General features: G+C 38.6%; 1 protein-coding gene across 10 annotated transcripts in view; it reads left to right on the top strand.

The window, feature by feature from the left end:
- Window positions 1-12,257, top strand: part of LOC139467890 (rap guanine nucleotide exchange factor 6-like) — a 172,936-nt gene that overhangs the window by 38,125 nt on the left and 122,554 nt on the right. For all 10 annotated transcript variants that reach the window (XM_071249434.1, XM_071249423.1, XM_071249424.1 and 7 more), the window contains one exon: window positions 7,032-7,115. In XM_071249434.1, coding sequence (XP_071105535.1) covers window positions 7,032-7,115 — 84 coding nt within the window. The remainder of the gene's footprint in view (window positions 1-7,031; window positions 7,116-12,257) is intronic.

Below are 12,257 nucleotides of genomic sequence, written 5' to 3'. Positions count from 1 at the left end.
TTTGCTTTTTCAAACTAGTATGTAACCAATAAACAGTTGTGTACCGTCAACCTGGAAAAGGACCTCCCTGTATAAACAAGCATACGACCTCATCACTGCCATGACCATGACACGCGATGTGCAGTAATGCAGTGCACATGTAAAGGGAAGTAACTGTGTGCTATATTGGATCACGTTGTGTTTAAGTATTAGGATTTTTATATTTTTTGGAAAATGGAAATACAATGAAATGTGCAGCAGACTTTTTGATGATGTGGGCGGTGCCTGAGAACCACAACTATTATTTTTTTTAGCCTTAGCATGAATTTGGAATTATTTTATTCCAATTTGGAAATATGTGCTGTAGACACTTACTCCTGACTTTGGGCTGAATATCGACCTCTTAGCAGGTGTATATAAATCCTAAACTGTGCCTTGGCCGTCTGACGACTGATTGCACAACACTGCAGCCCTTAATGGCATGGATATTTGTCCATGCTATCAACCATTGGTCTCTCTGTCCCAGACATAATCATTTATAGTCTGCCATGATATTACGGGTTAATTGCTGACTTGAGCATAAACTCCCTTGGGAGTTCCGAGTTCAAGGTGGTCCCCCGCAACCTATGCTGGTTGTAAGAGGTGACTTAATGGGACGTATGGTCAGGCTTGGTGATTTGGTTGATGGCATGGATCATTGCTGTCACTGCCGATCACTGGATTGTCTGGTCCAGACTTGAGTATTTACAGACCGGTTCATTTAGCTTGAATATTGCTAAGTGGAGTGCACCCACTTCAGTGTAAAACAACATGCATGATTTGCCCGACCTATACCGACGTGGGTGTTCACTAAGGGAGCAAGGATGCTTAATGATTGACACTCTCAGTATCCCTGAATTCAGCTTCTGATGTCACAACACAGATTTGCTGTCAATAACCAGAAGAAGTTATCACTGATTATGGAATGCAATAACTGACTGCTGATAATGGGGCTATAAGTAGCTGGTGTGGCATGTAGCCAAACCAAGCTTTCAAGCCACCACACAAACAATTAAGTGGAGTTGTTGACATCATAACATCAGCGGACAATTAAGTTGGGGATGCTGCCAAGTAGGTTCCTGAAATAAACTTGGAAAGATAATCCTAGATTAGCTGTGCCTGTTCCTGGCAAAAGGAGACGGATCCTTCGCCACACGGCAATTCATTATCATTTCTAATTCATTATCCTCGCGCCATGATCTATCGGCCACTTCCCCTTCTGAGAGAGATGCAATATTCACTGCACTTAACGGCATATTTGATCGCATTATAAATTTGTCTCAGTGACAGGTAAAATGGCACAGTACTCAAGTGAACTTGTTAAGGATTGTTGTATACATTAAGTAGATCAGGTATAATTCGTGAAGTACTGCACCAGCTAATAGCATTGTTACAGTAAAGCCTTAAGGAGATGTATGAGACGCCAAAGCGTGTTCTCAAGTCCTCTCTGGCATCTATTCTGAGAGTGGTGAAGATATTCCTGGCTACACAAAAACTCCTCCCGGCTGTTTCTCATACCTTGGTTCAAGAAAAGAGAAATAACACGATCCTAGGTCTTTTATGACGTTTCTTACGCACATGTTGCACTTTTCGACGTGCGCCATGAGCATGTGGATGAAAGACTGCAATGCACATGCACACATGCAAGGCACTGGGTTCGGCTGATAGACGGCTGCTCCATTGGATCGATTACATACTGTATTGGTATAATAGCGGTGTAGAAAGTGAAGGAGGGGACAGGTTCATCTAAGGCTGTGAGTAGCAACATCCTGATGGCTTATTGCATTGGCCAGCCTCATACCCATGCTCAGCCTGCTTAGTTTGGTCTTCTGACAGCTCCTGGTATTTTACATAGAAAATTTATCTGGTGATGTGGCACTTTTGATATTTGTATAAAGGTTATAAAGGAGACATTATTTACCACAAGAAAAAAAATTGGAAGATGCCTTTGCAACGGTCTGTGCCAAAAATGTTTGAGTCTATTTGTAGCCCGAATATGGCCCCTAGCATAATATTCAGTAGAATTCAGTTGGGTTATGTATTGGCAAAAAGATTGTATTGCCATATATTGCGATATGTATTGCTATATATTGGGAGCTAAAGTGTTCGACAGTGATTGGCACTGATTGTACATGCAGATCCTAATTTCTACATACAACAGTAAAAATTACGTAGCATGGTCAGTCACCTAGATTTTGTAGTCATGGATACAGGCGAGATAACAATGCGAGCAAAATGTCACTTGCGTATTTCTGCATTTTGTCTATCAATTTTGAAGGTTAACTTCTTTTATGAGTGAAATTCTTAGGTGAAAGGATACAAATAATAACGAAACCCAATATACCAGAATGCACAAAATATTGCAATACATATCATTTGAAAAGCGTGTTGCAGTAGACCGGTATACCGTTAATACTGTGCAGTCCTTCAAATAAGTGTTATTATATGGACTATTATTAGCTGAGCTTACGAGACCCAACAGAATTTTACTAGACTAGGGCTTTCAACGTGTGGCTAAAGTTGCAGACTGTTGCAGTACTCATCCTTTCCCTGAACGTGACTGGCTTCAGCTGAAGTAATACATATATGAAAGAATAAGGTGGTACTTGACTTCTTTGGAGTAGTATTTGATGTCTTTCATGATAATTCTCCCTATAGTTTACTTGACCATTTCCGTGGTCTAGTGGTAGAGTGTCTGACCCGGAGAGCGGAAGATATAAGGGGTTCGATCCCTGGCCGCATCATGCCGAAAGACATTAAAAGTTGGTAGTTGGTTTTACCTTGTCTGGTGCTCGATCAGCAAAAAGGGGCTAAAACAAGGACTGGTCACTTAAGAGTCAGTATACTGTGGCTGAGTGGGGTATTCATGTGAAATTGTGTCATTGTATCTCAGTAGGCTATCATAAGTCCGGACTAGTTCATGCAACCAAACACACTTACATGGACTCCGCTATATAAGTGCAAAATTTTGAAACATTAAACCCCATTTCACCTAACTCTATATTTTACTGAACATTAAGTATGTTTGAAGTTACTAGCCTGGAAGAAATTGTACCATTGAAGTTTCAGGCTACTGGTTATTGAAGTAGAATGAATGACCTTGAAAAAACCATGGATACATGTGCCCTACTTGTGTCAAAGATGACAGTGAAGTTTTTCGTTTATGTTACTGCAAAGAAAATGTGTTTTCTGAAGTTCTTGAAACTATTTTTGTGTGACTTAGTTTTCTGGTATTTAGTTCTAATGCACCAGGCATGTTGAACAGTTTGCTACAAGTGTTAGACTACTCTAAGGTCGCCTGTATTTTTGTCCAAATGTCCTATGTTTAACCTGTGAAGAGGATCAATCAGAGAAGCTAAGGTATTGCAGTTTGATCTGGACACTATTTTCTAAATTTAAGGGGTTAATTTTCAATCTTTGAGCCTTCAAAGCTGTGGTAACCATGGCAATGAGGAATGTTTTTGTTGTGTTTTGAAGCTGTATCAAATCATTGATTTACCAGCTCAACTGAGCCTTCTGTTACACAAATAATTACAAGCTGCACTGTTCCTGCAATTATTAAATACTTTGGAGACTTCGTTGCTGTGAAGTGTTGTCATTGAAACAGCTTTTAATTTAAGTCTTTGTTACGACGACACATTGATGATCTGCATGATGAGTAAGAGGGTTAGTCAAGATTATTCAAGTGTTGGACCGAGAAAATTGAGGATGTCTGAAACTCTCAGGCTGGAATGCCTGTGTTGCCCCTGAGGTGTGACTCTGGCTAAAATAGACTATGCTGTTAAACTTGTTAAAAGGATTGGCATGACTTGCATCAGTTATAACCATTATTCCCAGACAATTTTTATTGAAAACAATTAGGATTCAGAATGATGTGAGGTATAGAATTAGATGTTAGATCTTTAGCATAATAAGACATCTCTCCCAATGCAATACAAGACTAGCAGTCTGCAGACTGAAGAGTTTTCAATAATATTATAGAGAATATGCCATGCACTTTTTGCAATGTAATTATGGATTTTTTTAATTTTTGAGATTGTTTGGAAAGTTTCGATTTCTTTAAAAATGGTATTTTTTATCATTTTCTAGTTTGCTCTGCTACCAATGTGTGCCAAAAGCCTCCCAACCTATCACACAATTGAGTTGTCCAATATCACTGAGCTCAAACTGTTTTCTTGAGTGATCATGAACAGCTTTGACGTTTTTATGTTATGAGGCTGGCTATCACAAGCTAATGTTGACAGTACTTCCTGGTTATAGTCACAGCATAGACCGTCCACATCTTGACACTTCTTCCAGTAGATATAACACACTGGTTGAAGCAGACAGCACAGACCGTCCACACCTAGACACTTCTTCCAGTAGATATGTCACACTGGTTGAAGCTGACAGCATAGACTGTCCACATCTTGACACTTCTTCCAGTAGATATGTCACACTGGTTGAAGCTGACAGCATAGACCGTCCACATCTAGACACTTCTTCCAGTAGATATGTCACACTGGTTGAAGCAGACAGCACAGACCGTCCACATCTAGACACTTCTTCCAGTAGATATGTCACACTGGTTGAAGCTGACAGCATAGACCGTCCACACCTAGACACTTCTTCCAGTAGATACAACACACTGGTTGAAGCTGACAGTACACACCGTCCACACCTAGACACTTCTTCCAGTAGATAAAACACACTGGTTGAAGCTGACAGCATAGACTGTCCACATCTTGACACTTCTTCCAGTCGATAAACACACTGGTTGAAGCTGACAGCATAGACTGTCCACATTTTAACACTTCTTCCAGTCGATAAACACACTGGTTGAAGCTGACAGCACTGCACGTCCACAGGGATTATCCTGGAAATTTTTAGCTATGAGAGAAAATCTCCCCTGGTCCAAGAGCAATGAGATTTTTTGCCGAGTGATGAGATTTTGCTGATTTTCAGAGATATTCCATCTTCACACAGTGGGGAAACCGTATTTGATTTTTGATATATCTTCGGATATCCTATTTTCGAACATTATTTATTCCACTGCGAATACATGTATATAAAAATATTATTAGTGTTAACAAAAAATTACATTCGACTTATATTTCTGTTCATCGTCTACTTGAGGAGAAATTACACTAATATTTATGTATTTCTATTCATTGTCGACTTGATGGGGAATTATTCGGGAGGACAATTATAGACCGTTTAGGAGGCATGTTTACCACCATCAGCTGTTCATTTCGTTGGTATGCAGGAGACAACAATCTGCAGTTACCAAATTTTGACAATGTGTGTTTGATCGTAATTCAATATATTTAGAGTGGTGAAATGAAATAGCGACTGTTGTAAAGGGTATTACAGTTTGTTGGCAAAAAATATATTATTAACATTCAAGTGCTTTCGTCAATTTCGCCATCTTATTTTCATCTGAAGTGTGTACCATATCAGAGGCCGGTAGTCAAATGAAATCTTATCAATTTGGACTTTTCAATTAATTGGAAGTGACAGTTCATTATACAATGACTATTGCTCCAGGTTCACCCTCTTGTTTAATTAGCAACCATTAAGTCATTTATTTCACTTAGAAGGCAGCCAGAAAATGTTTACCAGTAACCGGAAGTTGAAAAGACTGTTGACATTCACAATGTTTAAGAGTTACATTTGAATGATTAAGTCACAGTTTTCAATTTTAATGGACAAATCTGGAAGCAAACATTTCGTAGCATATTCTAAAAACTCTAAATCCAGCTTGCTGTTTGGCCAGTAGAAATAGTTCAAAATTTGTAATTCACTCATGGTGGCCATTCTTGCACAAGGGTACGTTCATGAAAACTCTTCCACTGGTGCCGTCACTGGCTAGGTGAGTCTCATCTAAAATACGATCCTTTCTGATCTACAATTTGTAGATTATTATGGAGATGGAGTTGTATGTATGTTCATTTAGTTTTTGTTTTGCTGTCATTCCAAAATCGTAATTTGCTCATGTTTTGAAACTTTACCCGTAATTGCCTTTTTTTTCCCTTGAATTCTGCACAGATGCACATACATGGAGATCAACATATTTGATTTCTGCTAGGATTTAAGTCTTTAAAAAATATGTTCAATGACTTGGAGTTGTAGATCACGGAATATGATTTTCATGCGCTACCAAAGTGTTTAGTTTGTAAAAACAAACACTCGTTTTGCCAATCGGGGATAAAAAAAATGTTACGCACTCCACCATTGTCAGCTGATGCAAAGCTCCATGCAGTGATATAGGAATCGGTTATGCACAGTAAGAGATAGCATGCAATGTTGCTAGTATGCAAATCGCTGTTTCAATTGACAACTTTGGATGATTGAATAAACCAGCGTGTAAGTTTTTTATTGACATTTATATATTTATAGGTACTGTGGATAAATTTATTCTAGCAATACAACATTTTTTATTTTTATAGGTGAAAATGAGAGTGTTAATGCAGATAAAACTATTGAAAGATATACTCGATTTTGAATCATGCTGAATTGAATGTTGATGCGATATCTATGACAACTTTGCGAGAATATCGTGGAATCGCAGGCCTAAGTCAATCACATCTAGACCCTTCTTTCAGTAGATATTACACACTGGTTGAAGCTGACAGCACAGACCGTCCACATCTAGACACTTCTTCCAGTAGATATGTCACACTGGTTGAAGCTGACAGCACAGCCCGTCAAGATCAAGACACTTCTTCCAGTAGATATAACACACTACTCGTAGTTTTAAATTTCCCAATTCATGTTTGTACAGTTATAAATAATGTGACGGCTTGGACGAGGTGCTTGTATTTCACTGATAAGAGGACCAACAAAAAAGTCTTCAATACTTAATTCAAGATTACTGCTTTCAATGCAATGTTAAAATGCTGTGTTAAAACACCCATTACATGTTTTCCAAATTTGCTTACAGAGGGTACTTGGTTTGGAATCCTAGATAAATCCTGATCTATTCCTGGTGATTAAATGATAACTTGATAACTAGCAGAAGCTCTGTGTTTCAGCCAAGGGGAGCTTGCCATCTGCTGGTACATCCTGCTGTCAGGGTCGGTGTTCATCGAGGGAGCCATGTTCCTGCCCAGAGCCAGGTAGGTACATGGTTATAGATACTGCTGCAGGTGTTCATCGCTGTCTACAGACCACTTGCTCCTTCCAGACAGACCTCCCACTCCTCTCAGCAGACCATTTGCAGAGATAATTCTAGGGTGGGGCCTTGTGTTTTCAGACCCAAAATTTAAAAACGCCCACATTGGGGCATTTTAACATTGTGCTGTATGGACGTACCTCTGGAATATGTGAAATTTTCACGTAAAGGGCCCATGTCAGAAAATTCCTAGAGTGAAGCCTGCATTAGCTTCATGCTAGTACTCAGAACCAGTAGTTCATGAGGAAACAACTGGACACTTCCACACAAACATGGTACCAGAAAATAGAAGTCTTGGGACATTTGACAGTCACAGAAAGTTTGATTCAATCATCCAGAACACAGTTTCTTTTTCTGCAATCTCAACATTTATCATGTATGCGAATCTATCAAATAATGATTGCCCCATTCACACAGTGGCAATGCCTCAGTGTTATTTACACAAGTCACTCATTCAACATGGCTGACCTGTTAAGATACGGGGTAGAAGAGGCCTTCAGCAATCCTTGATTGCCGTAAAAGGCGACTATGCTTGTCGCAAGAGGCGACTAATGGAATCGGGTGATCAGACTCGATGACTTGGTTGATGCATGTCATCGTATCCCATTTGTGTGGGTCGATGCTCATGATGTCAATCACTGGATTGTTTGGTCCAGACTCTAATATTAACAGTCCGGCATCATATATCTGGAATATTGCTGAGTGCAATATACAAACAAACAACATGGCTGGAAATGGGCCCTGCATGAAACTGTGGAGTATATGGTCTCTCTTTACAATGGTTATTTTACGTTAGACACATGAACCTGCTGATGTGCAAGACTATTTCAGTTTGTGATGTCATCCTTTTACACATTTAGCATAGCTCAGTGGATATGTGTACAGTCTTGTTCTGTGGTTCAAATCCCAACATGGCAATGTACTACTATGTGAGAAACCATTTTGGGTATTTCCTGTCCACCAATGATTGCATTATTGCCAAAAATGATGCACAAATCGAAGATTTTACTTGCTCATAATCAGAAAAAGAAGGTTCACGATGAATGCAAGGTGTTGTTAAAGGGGGATAACTCTTCTAACCTTATTGTTTCTTTGTGTCCTGTTGTGTTTACATGTATCTCCAAAATGTGTGTTGATTCGTGATTGAATAAATGAAGTGGCAGTAAAATACCTTTAAATCTCTCAATTGCTGCAGTATTAATGGTTTAACAACAAAAGTTATTTAAATAATAAGCACCCATACGAGGATATTTAAACTTGCTTAATAGGCCCTACTGACCGGTAAATTATTGATTGACGATGTATTTACAGCAATCAAAACAAACAAAGCTTGTCAGTGTAGATAATCTTCATTGTTTTGCAACTGCAGACAGAAACTGCTCAGTCCTAACTGTTGATCATGTCCGGTCAAAATTTAAGAATGTCCGGACAATACTTTTTAAAATGTCCGGTAAGCAATATTTTAAACCGGACATTTGAGATTCCCAATCGGACATGTCCGGCGCATATGACGGTTTCCGGACCCCTGCATGTACCCGTTAGTGAAACTAATTTTAGTTGTAAAACAATGTCATCAGGTTCAGGGGTTGGTGTAGCTTCTGGTCCTTTGGCTTGTGGCCAGCAGAAACAGCAGAGGGCATGCTGGCATTTGAAGTCTGTGGCCCATGTGGATATATAACACAATTTTCAACTCTTGACACATTTTCTCCACTTAACTTGTTGAAAGTACAGCTTATTTTTATGTGTTAATACAGTTCTTTTTTTGTCATGATGAACCAAGGTAGATTTCAGCCACAACCTAATATTTATGATTCTGATCAGTTTATAAGGAAGTATATTTATAGCAAGCTTTTGGGTCAGAAATGATATCAGCGGTCTCTCTCGGCTAGTGAGTTTGAATCAGCTACTCTACAATTACATCATAAATTATTTTATTTTTTTAAATCAATTTTTAAAAATTTAAATCTGTATTCACATTTCAAATGAAATACAATGTGTAACATTTCAAAAATTATACGTTATTCAAAATCCACTCCCTTTACATCAAACATTCAAAACATATTGCAAATATAGACAATCATAAATTATGATATCATACTAATATTCTTTGCTAGGATTGAAAAATCTGTGGAAGGAAGACCAGTAAATTATGTATTTGTGATTTTGATTCAAAGCTGTTTCACAGTTTGTCCTATCTGGTACTGTCAGAGTTCACGTTCGTGCCATTCCAATGGGTTTTTGCAGGGTGATGGAGTGGTGGAAACTGGCATAGAGGCATCAAAACATTTATGACACATCTATCGGTGTGATATTGAAGAGGCATTTCATTTCTGCTGTACATACTTGTGTACTACATCATGGAATACCCGTGTAAATCCGGGGTAGAGTAGGTCTTCAGCAACCCATGCTTGTCGCAAGAGGCGACTAACGGGATCGGGTGGTCAGGCTCGCCGACTTGGTTGATGCATGTCATCGTATCCAAGTTGAGTGGATCAGTGCTCATGATATATCAATCACTGGATTGTCTGGTCCAGACTCAGTTATTTACATACTACCGTCATATAGCTGGAATATTGCTGAGTTGGCATTAAACAAAAAACAAATAAACAAACATGGAAGGACTATGGTCGTGTTAAATGGGTACATGTGTTGAGCCTATGCTTGGTGTCATTGATGTAATATATTGCTTGAATATTGCTACCGTGGTGTAAAACCCTTCTCACTCACTCACTCACTCACTCACTCACTCACTCACTCACTCACTGAAATACATTTGACGGAAGTGTAGCTATTTATGCTTTGCATACATTTTACTTGCATTTCCAACTGTAAAGCATATCGTGTCATTAATTTGATTAATGCACAAATCCTTTTCCATGTGTTGTTTTAATTCTGCATGCACTTACTTGTCTTACAGTGATAAATGTTATTCTTATAATGACGTCTTTGTAAGGACACTTGCATCAGTTTCACATTCCACAATTTATTTCCAACATGTGTTGAAAGCCACTTGATTGTGGATGCTTTGAAAAAATGGCGACCATACACTGAATAATTCTTTCATTGTTTCGACACCATGTTATTGATGCATAGTTGTGCGAAAAGACGACCTGTCATGATGGTTCCATCCCATATTTATCAACATAAGGCGGTGGAGTCGCCAGCAATCCCAGACATTAACCGATATGGGAATTTGATAATAACGATGTCACACGTGGGTTTTTATATTTGTTTGCAACACTTGAGATCTTGTTACAGGAACTCGTTTGAATTACCAAAGTGTGTGTTAGCATGGCACTGAGCATGAGTCATCCGTGTCTCCAAGAGCTGACTGAACCAGGCCACCACGCTCTTGCCATGTTATGAGCCCCACGTGGGGAATATTAGCCTTGGTCCCCGGCCCCAAGGCTCTACAGAGCCTATAACCCACTCTCAACTGTCAACGCTATAGCTGTGAGATCACCTACTTCAACTTCTTGTGCAAACATACATTGAAGCCCTTTCTCAAAGACATGATTATTTTTGCATTATTTTAAATGATTGTTGTGTTTGATTTACTTTTTAAGTTATGGAGGCAAGCTGATAGTCTAGGGGGATTCCTGTGGCCAAAATTAGCTGAAGAATTTGGTTGGATCTGAGACAGTTAGACTGGTAGGCTGATATGGCGGTCTTTGTGTTGGCAATTTTTGTTCCGATTTTGGTGATTCTCATTGAATTATTGCCCAGTTTATGAGTAAATATTCGTTATTGGGTGATTGAAAGTTAGACTTCTTTGAGGGGGTAATTGCATTATGTTTGATGTGAATTGATGTTTTTTCATTTCTTTAAAAATGAATATTAATGCCATTCTTTCTCAGGATTAAGTTCAAGTAACACTGAAGGAGAGTTTGATCGGTAGCTTTATTCATAATGGTGAAAGAAATATTTGAGTGATTATTATTCGTCTCATGCAATAATCCTCTTTTTGTCATGACCTTTTGTAGTGAGAGGAGGAGAGAGAAAAATACAATATTTTCTGTCGGAATATGTTACGCAATTATTCCTTTCTATACAAGACTGGGGGGCATGATTTGATTGGAACTGAACATTGATGTTGGATTCAAAATACCTAATCAATAACTGATTGTAATCGGGCTATTTATTTTGATCCTTGTCACTTCTTTTTGTTGTGTCCTTTGACATCTCACATTTCCATGTTTGAATGTCATGTTGATTGTCATAACACCGCACTCACCAATATTCCAACTATCTGATGGCAGTCTGTAAATAATCAAGTCCCAACAGACAATCCAGTGATTGACATCACGAGCATCAATCTATGCAATTGGGATACAATGACATGCATCAACCAGGTCCACAAGCCTGTTGAACACATGTTTCTAATTTTGAACAAGAATTTAGCTTTGTTTCACAAACCATGCTTGAAGCGTTTTAGGTGACATTTTCTGCCAAACTATAGCTTCCACATAGAGCACTCATCCATAGGAATGGACACACACATGTCTTAGCACTCAGAAACATGCAATTGACTATTGTTAGTTAATCTGTCTAACAAATTAACTATAATAGCCATGAAAAAATCAGGTATTCTTTGGACCCATGAAGATCAGGGGTTGAATAGGTCTTCAGCAACCCATGCTTGCCATAAAAGGCAACTGTGCTTGTCATATGAGGTGACTAACAGAAAAAAATAGGATGGTCAGGCTCGCTGACTAGGTTGATGAATGTCATCGTATCCCAATTTAATGAATCAATGCTCTTGATATCAATCACTGGATTGTCTTGTCCAGACACGATTATTTACAGACTGCCGTGATATCGCTGAGTATTGCTGAGTGCTGTATTAAACAACAAACAAACAAACAAACAAACAAACAAACAAACAAAATAGGTGTTCTTTGTCTTCTTTTTAGTAGTATACATTTGATAATTGTTATAAAAAAGTCTTTAAATCATTGTGATTTAAGAGTTGAATAGATATCCGGTGTCTGATGCTTGTAGTAAAAGCCAACTCTCATAGGCTGGGGATTATTGCAATGTTGACTCAGCAGATTGTCTATTGATGTTACATGGTTTGGTGTTCATG

The sequence above is a fragment of the Haliotis cracherodii genome, unplaced genomic scaffold (genome assembly GCF_022045235.1).
Source record: "Haliotis cracherodii isolate W230 unplaced genomic scaffold, xgHalCrac1.p SCAF_2, whole genome shotgun sequence".
Classification (NCBI taxonomy): domain Eukaryota; kingdom Metazoa; phylum Mollusca; class Gastropoda; order Lepetellida; family Haliotidae; genus Haliotis; species Haliotis cracherodii.
This window is presented reverse-complemented; position numbering and strand designations above follow the sequence as displayed.